Source organism: Pongo abelii, chromosome 5, assembly GCF_028885655.2.
Source record: "Pongo abelii isolate AG06213 chromosome 5, NHGRI_mPonAbe1-v2.0_pri, whole genome shotgun sequence".
Lineage (NCBI taxonomy): Eukaryota > Metazoa > Chordata > Mammalia > Primates > Hominidae > Pongo > Pongo abelii.
Genome location: NC_071990.2, coordinates 89526653 through 89543339, shown reverse-complemented (window position 1 = coordinate 89543339; position 16687 = coordinate 89526653). Strand labels below are relative to the sequence as shown.

Genomic DNA, 16687 nt, shown 5'->3' with positions numbered 1-16687 from the left:
CCTCTCCTCTTCAGTGTGGGTGGGATCTGTAGCTTGCTTCTAACCAACAGATGGCAAATGTGATGGGATATTGTGTCAATTATTAATTTATATTCTTACTTCTCAGTGTACCCTTCAATGTATGCTCTATGATAACTGACAGACTTCCTTTAAGCATTTTCATTTAAGAATTTTGGCATTTTGTAAATAATTTTTGATTATTTTTTTCCTTTCATTTTTACTTATATGTTTTTTAGAAAACACAGAAGGCTGGGCATGGTGGCTCACACCTGTAATCCCAGCTCTTTGGGAGGCCGAGGTGGGAGGATCACTTGAGGTCAGGAGTTTGAGACCAGCCTGGCCAACATGGTGAAACCCCATCTTTACTAAAAATACAAAAATTAGCTGGGCGTGGTGGTGGATGCCTATAATCCCAGCTACTCCGGAGGCAGAGGTAGGAGAATCTCTGGACCCAGGTTGCAGTGAGGCGAGATCGCACCACTGCATTCCAGCCTGAATGACAGAGTAAGACGTGGTCTCCAAAAAGAAAAAAAAAAAAAAAAGAGAACAAACGTATTTTCAATTTATTGCAGGGTCCTTTTTGTTGGCGTCTTTTTTATATGTGTTTTCTTTCAAAGCTGACCTGTCCAGCTGAACTTTCTGTAAGATGAAAATGTTCTGTAATCTTTGCTGTGTACTACAGTGCCTCCTAGCCAAACATGGTTATTGAGTAGTGCTTGAATTGTGGCTAGTGCAGCTGAGGGAACTAGATTTTTAGTGTCATTTAATTTAAATTTTAGTAGCCACATGTGGCCATTGAATAGCACAGTTTTAATATATAATTGTGTGCCACTTAACAATGTTTTGGTCAACTTTGGACTGCATATATAATGGTGGTCCCATAAGGTTATAACAAAGTTGCCCTATACAGGTGTACCATTTTTTATCTTTTATACATAAATACTTACCAGTGTGTTACAGTTGCCTACGGTATTCAGTACAGAGTATAGTTACATGCTGTACAGGTTTGTAGCCTAGGAACAATAGGCTATATATTATATAGCCTAGTGTATAGTTGGCTGTACCATCTAGGTTTGTGTAAGAACATTAGGTGATGTTCGCACAATGACAGAATCACCCAACAATGCATTTTTTTCAGAAGACACTCCTATTGTTAAATGATGCATAACTGTATTTTTAAATTTAATTTGCTAGTATGTAGGATTTTTGTGCCTATATCATAGATTCTTTTTACATTTAAAGCAAAATAAAACTTACCTTGATGTATACCTGTATGATCTAGTTCCTGCCCACCTTGCTGCTAATTTTCTATGGTTTTCTTTTACAGTTACTGTTCACTAGTGTTTTTATTTCTTGTATTCCCACATATGATATTTTATATTTCATGTTAAGACATTTGCACTCTGGAACTGTGCTTAGCTTTTATGGCTGCCCCTTTCTAGTTCTTAGCTAAATCTCAACTCTTTTGTTAGCCTGATCTCTGATTTTTTTTCCAACAACATTTTATTTAGAAAAAATTTAAATATACAGAAAAGTTGAAAGAATTTTATTGTGAACACCCATGAAGGCCTAGAGTCTATATTTTCCTGTACCAGCTCCAACACATATTAATTCATCTCTTTCTCTATCCATCCATTAGTCTATTTTTTGGGGTGAATTTCAGAGTAAATTGTAGACTTCCATTTATTTTCAGTTTTATTTTTTACTGGGTTTATCCCTTTATTTTGTTGGAGAAGTTCTTTACATATCTTGGATATTGGTCTTTTGTCAGATATGTTTTTCTGATATATTCTCCCACTTTGTAATTTGCTGTTTTATTTTCTTAACAGAGGCTTTTTTTTTGCTTTTTCCCTTGGATGGCGTTTTGCTCTTGTTGCTCAGGCTGGAGTGCAATGGTGCGATCTTGACTCACTGCAACCTCAGCCTCCCGAGTTCAAGCGATTCTCCTGTCTCAGCCTCCCAAGTAGCTGAGATTACAGGCACGTGGCACCATGTCCAGCTAATTTTTTGTATTTTTAGTAGAGACGGGGTTTCACCATGTTGGTCAGTCAGGCTGGTCTCAAACTCCTGACCTCAGGTTATCCACCTGCCTCGGCCTCCCAAAGTGCTGGGATTACAGGCGTGAGGCACCATGCCCGGCCAATTTTCTTAACAGAGGCCTTTGATAGCAGAAGTTATTAATTCACTCATTTGATTTATGAATTATTTTTCTTTTATGGATAGTGCTTTCTTGTGTCTTGTGTAAGAAACCTTTGCTTGCCTAACCCGAGGTCAGAAATATGTTCTCCTATGTTTTATTCTGAGAGCCTGTGGCTTACCTTTTATGTTTGGGTGTATTATCCATCTCAAATTAATGTTTCTGTTAGTAGTGTGGAGTAGGAATTGAGATTCATATCACCCTCCCCACTAGTTATTCTAGCACCATTTGTTGAAGAGACTTCTTTTCCTGGACACCTTTGTCAAAAATTAAATCACTGTATTATAAATGTTGATGTATTTGTTGGTTGATCACCTGTTTTTAATTGCCATCCTATCAATGTTCACTCTTTTTATGTGATACAGACACACTTTCTGATAAAATAATGTGATAGATTTGCCACTATTGCAAATGCCTGGAACGACGGAATGGATGATAGAGGTTGGTCTGTAGTTGACAGTAGATGGAGAATGATTTTGTAATTGCCTGTTTTTATTATGTAAAATGAATCAGGGGATTTATACCTATTTTTCTATGACAGAGAATAGTTTATTTACACTGTAGTGGATTGTTCTGTGAAAGCCTGAATGAACTCAGTCCTAAAATAACTTTTAGGATATTTTTAAGGAGGAAAGTCTTTGAAAAACATAGTTAGCAAGTTTTAACATTTTTATGCGTCACCTTTGTTAATATGTCATTTTTAGAAAATTATCAATGTCATTAAAATGTTCAAATGTATTATATTGGTGTTGGACATATATTTTCTTTTAAATTTTGTTTTCTATGTATCTGTGTAACTTTAGCATTGTGCTATCATCTTGAGGGGAAATCCAGGTGTATGTTTGAATCCCTTCCCAAATGTCTCTCTCTAATTCCCTGAGCCCACTAAAATCTCTACTTGTTTCCTTTTCCCTTAGCAGTGGCCTTTTGCCTAGGGAAAAAAAACGGATTTTCTCGGTTTTGCCATATGTTTAGAATTGGGAAATGCCCCTAGAGAAAAACTGGCTGTATAAATTCAGTTAACTTTTTGGCCCTTCCCCTGACTGCACAGCACTTAACAGAATGTTTTAAAATTTGAAGTTTATCAGCTTTTCCCTTTTGTTTTCAACTTATTTATTTTTCTTAGTTCTAATTTTGTTGTTGTTGTTGTTGTTTGGTGACTAGGGAATGTAGTTGGTATAATTTCTAGGAATTTGCTGTTTTTTTTTTTTAGTGGACTAATATATCATCAGTTATTATAAACATTTCTGTGAATGTTTTTATGTTCTACTTTTGTCATAGGTAATAGAGGAATATTAAAATGTTTCAGTGCTATTACATTTTGTCTTTTTTCTAATATATTAAAATTTTAGCACATAAACATTTATTACTCATTTCTTCATTATGAATTTTATTATCGAAATCAGTTGACACCATTTTTTCTTTCAGTTTGCTTAGGCATATTTTATACAGAAATATTAATTTCTTTTATTTTGCTTTTGTTTACTTTGAATTTTGCTTAATCGTATTTTGCTTAGAAATATTTATAGGTTTGCATAATATTTAGTTTTCCTTAAAAATTTTGCTTAACATGTGCTTCTATATATTTATCTTTTATACTTTCCTTTTCTTTGTTCTTTTTTGTATTATTGGATAGTTCCTCAAAATGCCCTATATTTCACACATCTGATTTTTAGCATAGCATATTTTTCAGAAATTTGAGAATGTAAAACATATGCTTTCTAAAATTTAATTAGCACATTTTTTTCTTTAGTGTTTCTAAGCAGACTTTTGCTTGGGGATGTATAACACACACTGAAATATACACAAATCATAAGTTTGCAACTTCAGAATTTATTTATTTATTTTTTTTGCATGTGAAGGTCTGGTTGTTCTATCACCATTTGTTGAAAAGACTATTTTCATTTCATTGCTTTTGCTCTTTTGTCAAAGATCACTTGACTGTATTTATGTGGATCTATTTCTGGGTTCTATTCTGTTCCACTGATCCATTTGTCTGTTCTTTTGCCGATATTATACTGTCTTGATTACTGTAGCTGTATAGTAAATTTTGAGTCTGGTAGTGTCAGTTGTTGCTCTTATTCTTCTCCTTCAATATTGTGCTGGCTATTTTAGATCGTTTGCCTCTCCATACAACCTTTAAAATCATCTTGACAATATTTAGAATATAACTTTCTGGGATTTTGGTTGGGATTGTGTTGAATCTGTAGATCAAATTGGGAAGACTGACATCTTGACAATATTGAGTCTTCCTATCCATGAACATGTACTGTCTCTCCATTTATTTAGTTCTTCTTTGGTTTCTTTTGTTGGAATTCTGTAGTTTTTCTAATACAGATTTTTATATGTAGTTATGTTATCCCTAAGTATTTCATTTTTAGAGGGTGCTAATGTAAGTGTTATTGTATTTTAAATTTTGAATTTCACCTGGTATATAGGAAAGTGATTGATATTTTTTCTATATACCATTGCTGGTATATAGGAAAGTGATTGAGTTTTGTATATTTGTGTCCTGAAACCTGGCTATAATTGCTTATTAGTTCCAGGAGTTTTTGTTTATTCTTTTCATATTTTCTGCATAGGCAATCATACCATTTGTGAAAAAAGACAATTTTATTTCTTCCTTCCCAAAATTTATACCTTTTACTTGTCTTTATTAGCTAGAACTTCAGTATGATTCTGAAAGGAGTGCTGACAGAGAATATCTTTGTCTTGTTCTGACATTAATGAGAAAATATTAGATTGTTTTTTGATTCTCCCTCTCATATTAGCCAAACATGGAGGGCTGGGTAACTGACCAATGTTTTAAAATTTTGCTTTCTTTATTTAATAGTGTGGAACTGCTAGCCTCAGATAAGTCATCCATCATCATCATCATCATCATATCATCATCATCAGTAATATATTGTTAAAATTAGACTTTTTCACTGGATAATTGGTAGGAGTCTATAGGTTTTCTTGTGATAAGCTCAGTCCTCAGAAAGCACCACTCGTGTGGCATTTCAGGGCTTAAATTCTTAATACTCTTTGCTTGGTTTTCCAAGTCTAAAACACCATTCCACATATGATTCTGTACAATCCCATATCTAGTCATATTGCAGTGCTGAGAATTGTAGTTCTAGAGAGGCATTTGTGGAGATAGGGTTTTGAGAATGTTCGTGAAATGTTTCTATCAAGTCCTAGCTAGTAGGTGAAATAATTTTTGAAAGGTAAAATAAAGATTTGCAGCTGTAGCAGGTAGATAGAAATGCCCCTTTCATTGTTGGGTGGGAGACATATATTGTAAGAGAGTGATCTATTAGAAAATATGTTTGATGTGGAGTACTTTTAAATAATGATTTCGCAGCTGTCTGTTGGTAGAGATTAATGAGGTAGAGTGGAAGAGAATGTCAGTAGAGTTGAAAATATTTAGGATCTTGGACACTAGGATGCTGAGTAGATTGTCCACATGTATGGTAGCATACATGAAGAAGACAAGGATGATTCAAGTACTAAAGTCCTTGTTGGTAGTTTGATGAATTACATGGAAAAGTTAGGGTTAAGATTAGAGTAGCTGGTGGTTATGATGCCAAAGGATTAGGACTCTTTACTCAAAAGTAATGTAGTGTCTTGGAAATAACATTAAATTTCTAGGAGAATGCAGATCCTACTGTGTGGGTGGTTGTTTTGTGGCACATGTGTTTATTAGCCGCATGAGCTCTTTCAGCACCCCTTTCAGAATTTGCCCTTTTTCATTCTTTTTTTCTTGGGGCTGTTTAATTCATGAGCCCCGCCTTACCTTTCCTGTTACTGTATCTGTGAGTGTAACAGACTATTTCTACTTGAAACCTTCCTCTTAATGACCTTCTCTTTTCTATTGTTCAGTTAGGTGCTAAGACATCATTTCAGGAAAAATGACTTTATCTTTTATCTACCAAAAAATTTTTTTAAATTTTATATAATTTTGGGGAATACTTAAATTATGAAGTTATTAAGTTACGAAGAATACTATTCTTGACATTAAATAATTTTTTCTAGGTCTCATAGATGTTATAATAACTGTATATTTCAAAATCAAATTTTCTAATAATTTGCTGTTTATTAAATTATGAACTGAAAGAAAGTAGGTTGAAGATATTAAAGGACTAGTATTATTATCTTTATTGAAACTGTGATGTGGATATAATTTTACCTATCAGCAAACAAATATGTTTAACAGAAGTCTTTTTATTTATTTTTAACAGAAGTCTTTTTATTTATTATGACATAAATGTGTGGTCACATAAATGGTTTTGGCTAACTAAATATAGCTCTGTATAGAAAAAACACAATGATTAAATTTTGCAAAGTCATTTATTGCTGATTTTAAGAGAAGTTAATTTTATTAAAACTGTTCTCAGTATGTATCACAAATTTATTTTTCTCTTGTTGATTATGGCTTTTGCAGCACAATTACAAAACATTTTAAACTGGGTTTATCATACTCGTAATGAATTGGTAGTTAATTTCATAGCCTTATTTTATCAGTAACTGCATTCATCTTTAGCCTGACTTGATTTGGTTCCCGATGGACGAAATAAACTTTTTTCTTTTTTTCTTTGAGTTGGAGTTTCACTCTGGTTGCCCAGGCTGGAGTGCAATGGCAGGATCTCGGCTCACTGCAACCTCTGCCTCCCGGGTTCAAGTGGTACATTACAGGCATGTACCACTATGCCTGGCTAATTTTTGTATTTTTAGTAGAGACGGGGTTTCACCATGTTGGCCAGGCTGGTCTTGAACTCCTGACCTCGGGTGATCCACCCGCTTCAGCCTCCCAAAGTGCTGGGATTATAGGCGTGAGTCACCGTGCCCAGCCCAAAATAAACTTAAATTATGCTCCTGGTTAACCCAATGTCTTGAGCTTATGTTTCTAATATGCTGACTTTCAAAAAATGATAGTATATTTGGCTGTATTTTTAGGTGTTTAAGAATACTCAGGAACAATTGCACATGATGCTCAACCTGATGGAAATTACAGATGGATAAAAGAAAATAAACTGTTAGATGTTGACTCATCTTACGTCTGTATAGAAGAATGATTTTAAAATGATGTCAATAGACTTGGATGGTGAAGGCATGGGTTAGGTTAGTTATCATTTAGGTTCAGAGGTTGGCAAAGTACCTGAAGGAATAGGGTTAAGGTTGCTGATTAGTTTGAGGAGACGTGATATAGTTCAGAGTGGTTTATTAATATTCTGATAGTTGAAGAATATGTGTGTGTGTGTGTACACGTATGTGTTGTGTGTGTATTTAGTGTATTTATATCTATACCTCCCCCCACTTTTTTTTTCATTTATTTTTTATTTATTTTTTTGTGCAGACAGGATCTGGCTTTGTTGCCCAGGCTGGTCTTAAATTCCTGGCTTCAAGCAATCCTCACACCACGGCCTCCCAAAGCGTTTGGATTACAGGTGTAAGCCACTGTGCCTGGCGCACATTTTGGGTGGGATGACCAGAAAAATCAAGCTGTAAAAGATCCAAAAAATGTACCTTTTAAATTCCATCTGTCTGATATGTCTGAAGTGAGATAACTGTACCTACTTAGTCCAGATATATGGTATGAAGAGGTTCTGAATACCTTGCATATTCTTTTTTGCTGTCTGAGAAGATAGGGCTTTAAATGAAAGGCATGTATATATTTAGGATTCCTTTTACGTACGCTAGACCAGAGTGGTTTTTGCTCTAGAGTGTACAAGATGCCACCGTTGTTCTTCAGTGTGTCTCTAGAGCTTGCAACAAGCTAAAACTTATCTTTTGGTGCTTCAGGTCTAAACTGTATTCACTGGCCAGACTTTAAGGATTGAGTTCAAAGTTCCAGTGTTGATTTGTATGTGAATAGTTTTAGGTCTCCATATTATTGTTTGGAAATAATGAGACTCTCTCCCCCAGCCTGTGTGCCCCCTGTGTCCCCATTTCCTCCTTAGACGGTGATTACTTCCAGGAAACAATGACATTGAAATTTTAAGTACTCATATATCTGGGTCACCTTTTCTAAGTTTTGGTGTATTGTAAATCAATGCTTTCTCTAGATATAATTAGAATAGGTTTTATTACTGATTCTAGGGTGCTCGCAAAGATTTTTTTGAATGTTATTTTCAAATGGAGGCTTGAATGACTCATAGTTTCATATACTTGAGAACAAAACAGTAATAAATTTAAATTGGTGTTATTATTGGTTTAAATACATTGCTTTTCCAATACCTAAAATATACTTTGCTTAGTCTTACCTCTGATACCTAGTATTTTATGTCAAATACCCCATTATGTGCTATGGGTTTTGTCCCACTGGTTCTGTTCATTCTTTTTTCTCATTAAAGACGATTTTCATTTCTTCCCCCTTTTGTATACTTTGCCCTTCTTTTTGCATGTTCTTAGAATTCTTAGTCTTAGCCTAGGGACTATAAGTGCACATATATGTCCACATATACTGTATACACATATGTGCACCTCATGAGAAGATTGTAACTCACTAGACTGAAGTAGGATGGAACCTTCCTAGGAGATAATGTACATATAGAGGCATGGAAGATAAGTAATGGAACTTTAATTTTGACATTGGAGCCTAATAACAATAAAATGAATGACAGTCAGTATTCTTTAAAGGTGTTACGTCAAATCCCAGTGAACCATGTAATTACTTTGCTGCATTAAATTGTTGATAAATGCTTAATTTTAAGTACAGGAAATAAAATCACTGTAACAGAGATATACATATTTTGCTATTTTGTTCACAATATATTTCATACAACATTCTAGACAGAAATCTTAGGTCTTATTTTTATGTGATTTTGAGCTTTCTCTTTCTGTCCTAGCTTAAAATTGATACAAAGAATAGGGAAATGTTATACTTTTTTATATTGTGGAAAGTAAAGTTTATTTCTGAAAGTCTCACTTCCATTTTCCTGTTACTTTATTAGGCTGCAGAACATGTTTAGTTTACAGCTAAAATGCCATTTGATATCCCAGTGTGGGTTGTCCTCCTCCGGAGATATCAATGTCTATTAAAGTGAAGCTAAAGGTCTCATCTGTGATGGCTAACTGGGTCACTTTACTCATTAACAGAGAAGGCAACTATCGCATCATTCTATAGTCTGTCACTTCCTGAACAGCTTCTTGGCAATAATGCCTCACAGGGGAAGTCATAAGCTTTCCTGCTGATGGGTGTGACTTTGAGGACAGCTGAAACGGTATCAACTACAGAAATACAGTGACAAAAACCTATTGGAATACGTTTAGGCCAACTGCATGGTCCTTGCTTCAGATACCAGCCTCAAGTTTGGGGGACCCTAGGGCCTCCTTTACTTCAGACTTGCTGGCTTTAGATACTGAGGTCCCCACTGACTCCCTCAGATTTGATAATTCACTGGTATGACCCACAAAACTCAGAGCCCTATACTTAGAATTATAGTTTTATTATAATGAAAGGATACATACTAAAACCAGCCAAAGGAAAGACATGTGGGCAGAATCTGGGAGGGGCTCAAAAGCAAAGCTTCTGGTTGTCCTTTCCTGGTGGAGTCATGGATGGTGTTACCTCTTCCTGGCTATGATGTATGACAGTCCAGGGAAGTTTATGCAAGCTTTTGGTGTCCACAGTTTATACTGGAATTTGTTCACATACTGCCCCTGTGTCTGACCTTTAGTCTTTATCTCCTCCCAAAAGTTCAGGCTAATACATTTAGTTTCTAGTTCCTTTGGCAATCAGAGCTGACGGTATTCCAGGAAGCTCCCATCATGAGTCACATTGTTAGACTCTCCAGTGACTCCATGTACTCTTATCAAGGAGAATACCCCCAGGGCCTAGAGATCATCTCCCAGTAGCTGAGGGCAAAGGCCAGGACCTCTCTTTGGTAAAGTGAATTCCTCAACACACCTATTTAAACAGAGGGTGTATTTTTGCAATTTCTCATATTACTCTTTATTTGAAAATCTTAAATTTTATTTTACAAATAAATGATTTTCCCTTTATGTTCAAATTAGAACTATTTAGTCTTTTCCTTTTTTTTAAATCTCTCTACTTTTTCTCCCTCATGACATCCAGACCAGTCATTTATGCGGTTTAGTTGTATTTTTACTGCATTATGTATTTACGGCCAAATATCCATTGTGTTTGTATATTCGTTTCAAAAGTACTTACTATTCTTCTAAACTGATAGGTCATGCTTTTCTACCCACAAAACAAATATTCACTTATATTTCTTATCAGCTACAATCTGGATACAGAGTATAGCATGAACAAAGGTTTAATGATATCAAAGTATATAAACATTTTAGAAAAGGTGAGCATTTCATTGTGATTTGATTATAGACATATTCAGGAGAGTTTTCCCAGGAAAAAAAGGGCTCTAAAAACCATACTAAGGCAACTTGGACTATAGACAGTGAAGGGCATTCAAATATTTTTAGATATGACTGTGACACACAACAAATTGTTTGTTTTAGAAAGTCGGTGAGTAGCATTAGTGAGTACAAATAGTTTGAAGAAAGGAAATTCACCTAGAAGCAACTCTGTATGCCCAGTTAGGACATTATTACTGTTGCCTTCACTGGAGATATATATAGGTAATAAAGGATGATTTGTGAGGAAGTTATTAACTTATGAGAGATGACTTTAGCTTTTTTTTTTTAAATCTTACCCCTTTCATAATACATACACAAGTCTAATCAACTTTTAAACTTCTCCAACAATTTTTTATGTTTTCATTTTATAAAACCTCTTGTGATAATACAGCCTATATATTTTTCTACCTAACCTATAACCTATGGTTATAACCTAGCCTTACCAGCTTATTTTTATAGATTCTTGCACTGTGTTATTCATTTTATATTTATTTAACACACATTTGTTAAGTGAGAGCTTACTGTGCACCAGATTATTGTAATAGATGTTGAAAATACAATGAATATAAGATGTGATTCCTGACCTCAAAAAGCATACATATCAATTTAGTAGTCAGACAGATGGGAAAAGCTTGTGATGGAGGGAAGCATAGGATACTTTGATAGTTTATTGAAGGAGCATATAACCTAGACTAGACTAGAGATTAGGAGAAGATTTTTGGGACTCTGACACTCTAGTTTAGAATAGCAGTTAACAGTATGGACTCTGGAGTCAGAATGCATTTGGATTCTCAGTTTCTTGCTGTGGAACCTTAGGCAAGTTCTTAACTTCACCTTTAAAATGGGAATCACAATAATCCCTACTGTATATGGTAATTATGAGGCTAAAAATGTTACCGAGCAAAAGGGCTTGCTGCCTGATGTGCTAGAAGCCAATACTATGACATTTGAGTTTTTGGGAAAATAAAAGCTTTTTATTACAAGTCGACTAACAAGAAGAAAGGAGTCCAGCTCAAATCTGTCTCTCTGTGCTGACTTTAAGGCAGTAATTTCATTAGAAAAGGTTTAGGGAGTGTGTTCAGGGATTGGTAGGTGATTGGTGGAAGGAGAGGAGAGGTCTGGAAAGTCCTCAGGCGTGCACAGTGATTTATTCATACTACCTCATGGATCTCATGTGCAAGTTTCAGGGGAAGTTAGTATGCAGCCTGCAGTGGAAATTTGATCTGTGACACCGGCAAGTTCGTTCTGTGCAAACGCCAGTAGGCCATATCGGTTCCAATTGATTTCAGCCAGGTTTTAAATCTCATAAGTAAGTGGAGGGAGTTTCAGCGTTTCAGCAATTTGTTTCTTTTTTTAATTTGCCACTCTGCAGGCTCAATAATTTCTGCCAGTCACTGGTTTCTTTAACTCTTTAGGGCATAGTTTAAAAATAAGTTAAAATATGTAAAGTGTTGGAACAGTACCTGGCATATATTAATAGTTTTGTATGTGTTATCTCCTTCTCTTGCTCTTCTCATCATTTTCTAAAAATGAATATGTAATTAGTACTCAGTAAATATTTGAATAAATCCTTGAATGATAGATGAAAATATAATTGTTGTTTTGTTTCCTTAGAAGTCTTTAAGCATCTCTATTGAAAGCATTTAAGGTAAAAAAACTATTTTATGTGTATTTAGGTCCATATTAACTCATAAATTCATGAGCTTCATAAAGTGTAATCTCATATGATACATAAACAATGTTGAATTTGACTGCTTGTAGATAAGGATGTCCTCTCCAGTTGGTCTCACGCGTCCATCTTATACCCTGTCCAGTTCAGGCTATGGCCTGGCATATACCCTGTCCAGTTCAGGCTATGGCCTGGCATGTATAGACATTTGAGTTTGGAGTCTCCCCACTAGACCCTGCCACCCGCTCTTCCAAGATAGACATGGAGTAAACTCTTTTACATCTCAAACACTTAACACAGTGGTTGTCACTTATTGGTACTAAGTGAATGTTTGTTGAATGAGTGAATGATGCCTAAATTATGAAATTAAAAAGAATAATTAGAAATCTGACAAAAAGAACTTTTATTGTTCCATGAGGATGTAGTTGACTACTTCTTTGTGGATCTATGAAGGGATTTTGGTAAAAATAAGACTAACGGCAACCAAAATTAAGAGGTTATATTTTCTAGAGAAATTTTGTTTTGAGATTTTCTAACTTGTCAAATAGGATTCACCAGAATTATTATGCCTCTTTTTAATTGCAATAATATGGGTTAATGAAAGAGCCAACAATAGTATTGCAAAAGCATTTATATTTTGATTAGCTAACTTGAATGACATAGTTGTTTAGGCAGTATTGGTAAGTAGTGGCAATCAAGTCATTCTTTTTTAAAAGAAGATAATGATGTTGGCTTTGTGATGAGCAAGAAGGATGACTTGTAGGATTATTATTTACTGATTAGAAGGACATTCAGAGTACAGAAGCATTGAATAATCCTAACCTGAACTAGAAGTTAGACTTTGGGATTGAAAACCAATAAAGATTAGTATCCAGGGAAGTGCAAACTTCCATTTTTGGGGGGGTTTTAAAACTAAACCTTGGATTTGTGGGGAGTTATGAAAGCACATAAAAGAGTCAAGAGATAGAAGTTACTATATTGAGTATTCTCAGGCAATGAGTTGAGGCTTTGTGGGAATATCTGCTCAGAAGATGTCTGAGTAGAATAGACCAGAACTGAAAGGTGGAGGTAGTTTATTCTTTTTTAAGTATTCCATTGGTATATTTTTCCATACTATAATGAATTGATATTGTCAATTCGTATTTCTGATAACATTGGAGATTCAGTTTCTTCTTCACTGTAGTCTGTAAGCTTTCATTTTGCTTATATTTTTAAAAGGCTCCTTTCTATGCTTTGTAACTTTGCAGTTTCTGTTTTGTTTCTCATGTTTCTAATGTCAAGCCGTTTGCATTATCTTTCCCTGCTTATGCATTCATAACAACTTGGTTTTCGGTTACATCATGATTCATAGACATAAAATATCAACTCAGAGTCAATCATATGGTAACATTTGTCAGTTCCTCCAATCTTTGGTCCATGCTACATGCCCTCTGTAGGATATTTCAGATGGTATTCAAAGATAAGATTATGTTCATAAGTAAGCAAATTTAAGTTTTATAGGAAAAACCTCATGAAAAGTATCATGCTTTATTAAAAATTGATAGATAATGTCTACTGTTTTACTTTTCATCCAATTATCTTCGAATTTTGTCTGGAGGGAAAATTATCAAGAAAATTGTAATTCTGAAAAGGATTGTATCCTAGTTTAGGGTGATTGACCACATATTCCACTTTAAATTTCTCCAAGATTTTTCAATTAAACATTTCTAAATTAAGATTCTTTTATTTGTTAGACGTGTTTTAAAAACATCTAGGGTAATTTAAGTAGAACCGTGTTTCTGAAGAAAGATTGACAAGGAGAAATTGTAATTATGTCATCACATTTAAATGTTTTTACTGTCAAATTGAAATTAAGGTATTATTTAGGCACATTGGCCAAGGCTTATGTTGTCATTGGGTCCTCATATCCCTCACATCCCATTAGCATGTCCTAATGCCGGCTTGGTTTCTAGCATTGGAAGACAGTCAGGAAATATCTATCTCATGAACACTGTATGCAACTGTATTTTTATTGGGATGTTAATCAACCAGTAAATTATCTATGAAAAACTTAGCTTAGTACTTCTTACATTAGGATACCAGTGCAACTCATGAATAAGTTTTACTTTATATATAGAAAAGGAGAAAAAGAAACAGTAGCTTATTTTTTTGAATATAATATCAGACACAAAAGAATATCAAAGTGAGTTTAAAATTATATCTGATATTTAAATTATTAAATAAAACCTGACCTTTCAAGTCGTGCTATTTTAAGCACATTAAGACTCTCTTTTTGGCTTTTTGGTAACTCCTTTATTCATGGAGACTGTGCCTGACAGAGTCTTCTCTCAAAGGCTGCCCATCATTGTTGCTGAATACACTTCCCAATGTTTGGTTTGACTTACAACCTTGGCCTCTCAATTTCTTTGAAATTTTCATCTCAGCGACTTAATTTTGAAATTTGGAAATTCATTCCTACCTATTACTCAGTATCCTAAAGTTGTAAATTTGGACATACTGCTTTGATACAACTTCCATCTTTAAAAGCAGCTGGGACATTTCATCAGCTTCACCATCCAGTGAGCCATGGCTGTTCTGTCTTCAGTGAGGTCCGGTCTTAGCCTTAGGAGGGGAGAAGTTGCTTTTATTGTGTACACTATCTCAGCCCAAGTGGCTATTTTTTATATCTGAGATTATGAAATTCTTTACAGTTCTCCTTACTTTCTTAAAGTGGAAGTTGAGGACATTGATTTGTAACCTTTTTGCTTAATTTTTTTTTATTATAAAAATGGGTAAAAAATTTTTTTTGCTTTTCTTAGGCGATATCTAATTCTGTTGCCCAGGTTGGAGTGCAGTGGTGCAATCAGGACTCACTGCAGCTGCAACCTCTGGGGCTCAAATGTTCCTTCTGCCTTAGCCTCCTGAGTAGCTGCAACTTAGGTGCATGCCACCATGCCTGGATACTTTTAAAATTTTTTGTAGAGACAAGGTCTCGCTATGTTGCCCAGGCTGGTCTCAGTCTCCTGGCCTTAAGTGATCCTTCCACCTCAGTCTCCCAAAGTGCTGGGATTACAGGTATGAGCCATTGTGCCTGGTCATTGATCTTCTTTTTAATTAGGTATTTCATGCAGCAAAATTTTCTGTAAATACGCTTTAGCAGCATCTCTCAAACATTAATCCACTCTGTTTTTGTTTTCATTCTGTTTAAAATACTTTAAAATTTCCCTTTTAATTTCTTCTTTTATTCATGGGTTATTTAGAAGTGTGTTATTTAATTTTCAAATATTGGATGACTTTCCAAATATTGACATGTAATTTAATTCATTATGATCAGAGAATATACTTTGAAATGTGTTGTATGCATTTAGGAAAAAAAAGCATTTTTTCCTGGTTTGGGTGGAGTATTTTATAAATGTCAATTAGGTCAGGTTGTTTTATAGTGATCTACTCTTCCATATCCTCACTGGCTTTCTGTCTGCTTGTGTTCTGTAAGTCTTTTCAAGGTGTCTTTACTACTAGTGATTTTTTTTTTCTATTTGTCCAGTTGTTTGCTCAGAGAAGAGTGTTAAATTCTCTATGTATAATTGAGGATTTCCCTACTATTTTTCTTATCTATTTTGTCAGTTTTATTTTGAAGCTTTTTTTAAAGGCGTGTATACATTTAAGATTGTTACAGACTCTTGATGAATTGACCCCCTTTGTCAGTATGTATTGTTTTCATCTCTAGTAATTTCTTGTTCTGAAGTTCTCATTGTCTTACATTAATACAGCCTAGATGCTTCAGCTTTTTTCCATTAGCACTGGATTTGACATCTTTTTCCATCCCTGTACTTTTTACCTAATGGACTCTTTATGTATAAAGTGGGCTGTTGTAGACACTATACATATAGTTGTTTCCTTTTTTTTTTTTTTTTTTTTTTTTTAAGAGGGATCTCACTCTGTCACTCAGGCTGGAATTCAGTGGCATGATCTTGGCTCACTGCATCCTCCACTTCCCAGGCTCAAGTTATCCTCCCACTGCAGCTTCCCGAGTAGCTGGGACTGTAGGTGCACGCTGCCATGGCCTGGCTTTGACTATGGTTTTGACTTTGGTTTTGACTATGATAAACCTACATTTTTAAAAATATTTTTTGTAGAGATGGGGTTTTGCCATGTTGCCCAGGCTGGTGTCGAACTCCTGGGCTCAAGCTATCTGCCTGCCTCTGCCCCTCAAAGTGCTGGCATTACAGACATAAGCCACTACATCCAGCTGGTTCTTGATTTCTTAAAAAAAATTTATTAATAATGACAATCTCTGCTTGTTGATTTTGTAATGTTGTGGTTTCTAGAAGAAATATCATTAGAATGAAAACAATCTGGTTTAAATCTACTATCTTACTACTTGATTTACTACATGGCTTGCCCCATGTTTTCTCATTTTCTTTTTTCCTTTTGTCTTGCCATCATTTAGATTACTTGAGAATGTTCTTATCCCATTATATCTC

General features: G+C 34.8%; 1 protein-coding gene across 6 annotated transcripts in view; it reads left to right on the top strand.

Annotated features, from left to right (window-relative positions):
* Positions 1 to 16687, top strand: part of RNGTT (RNA guanylyltransferase and 5'-phosphatase) — a 408235-nt gene that overhangs the window by 139704 nt on the left and 251844 nt on the right. For 3 of the 6 annotated variants that reach the window (XM_054546048.1, XM_054546046.2, XM_054546051.1), the window contains exon 12: positions 7536 to 7628. The exons of the other annotated variants lie outside the window; for them this stretch is intronic. In XM_054546048.1, coding sequence (XP_054402023.1) covers positions 7536 to 7628 — 93 coding nt within the window. The remainder of the gene's footprint in view (positions 1 to 7535; positions 7629 to 16687) is intronic. 6 annotated transcript variants of the gene reach the window in all.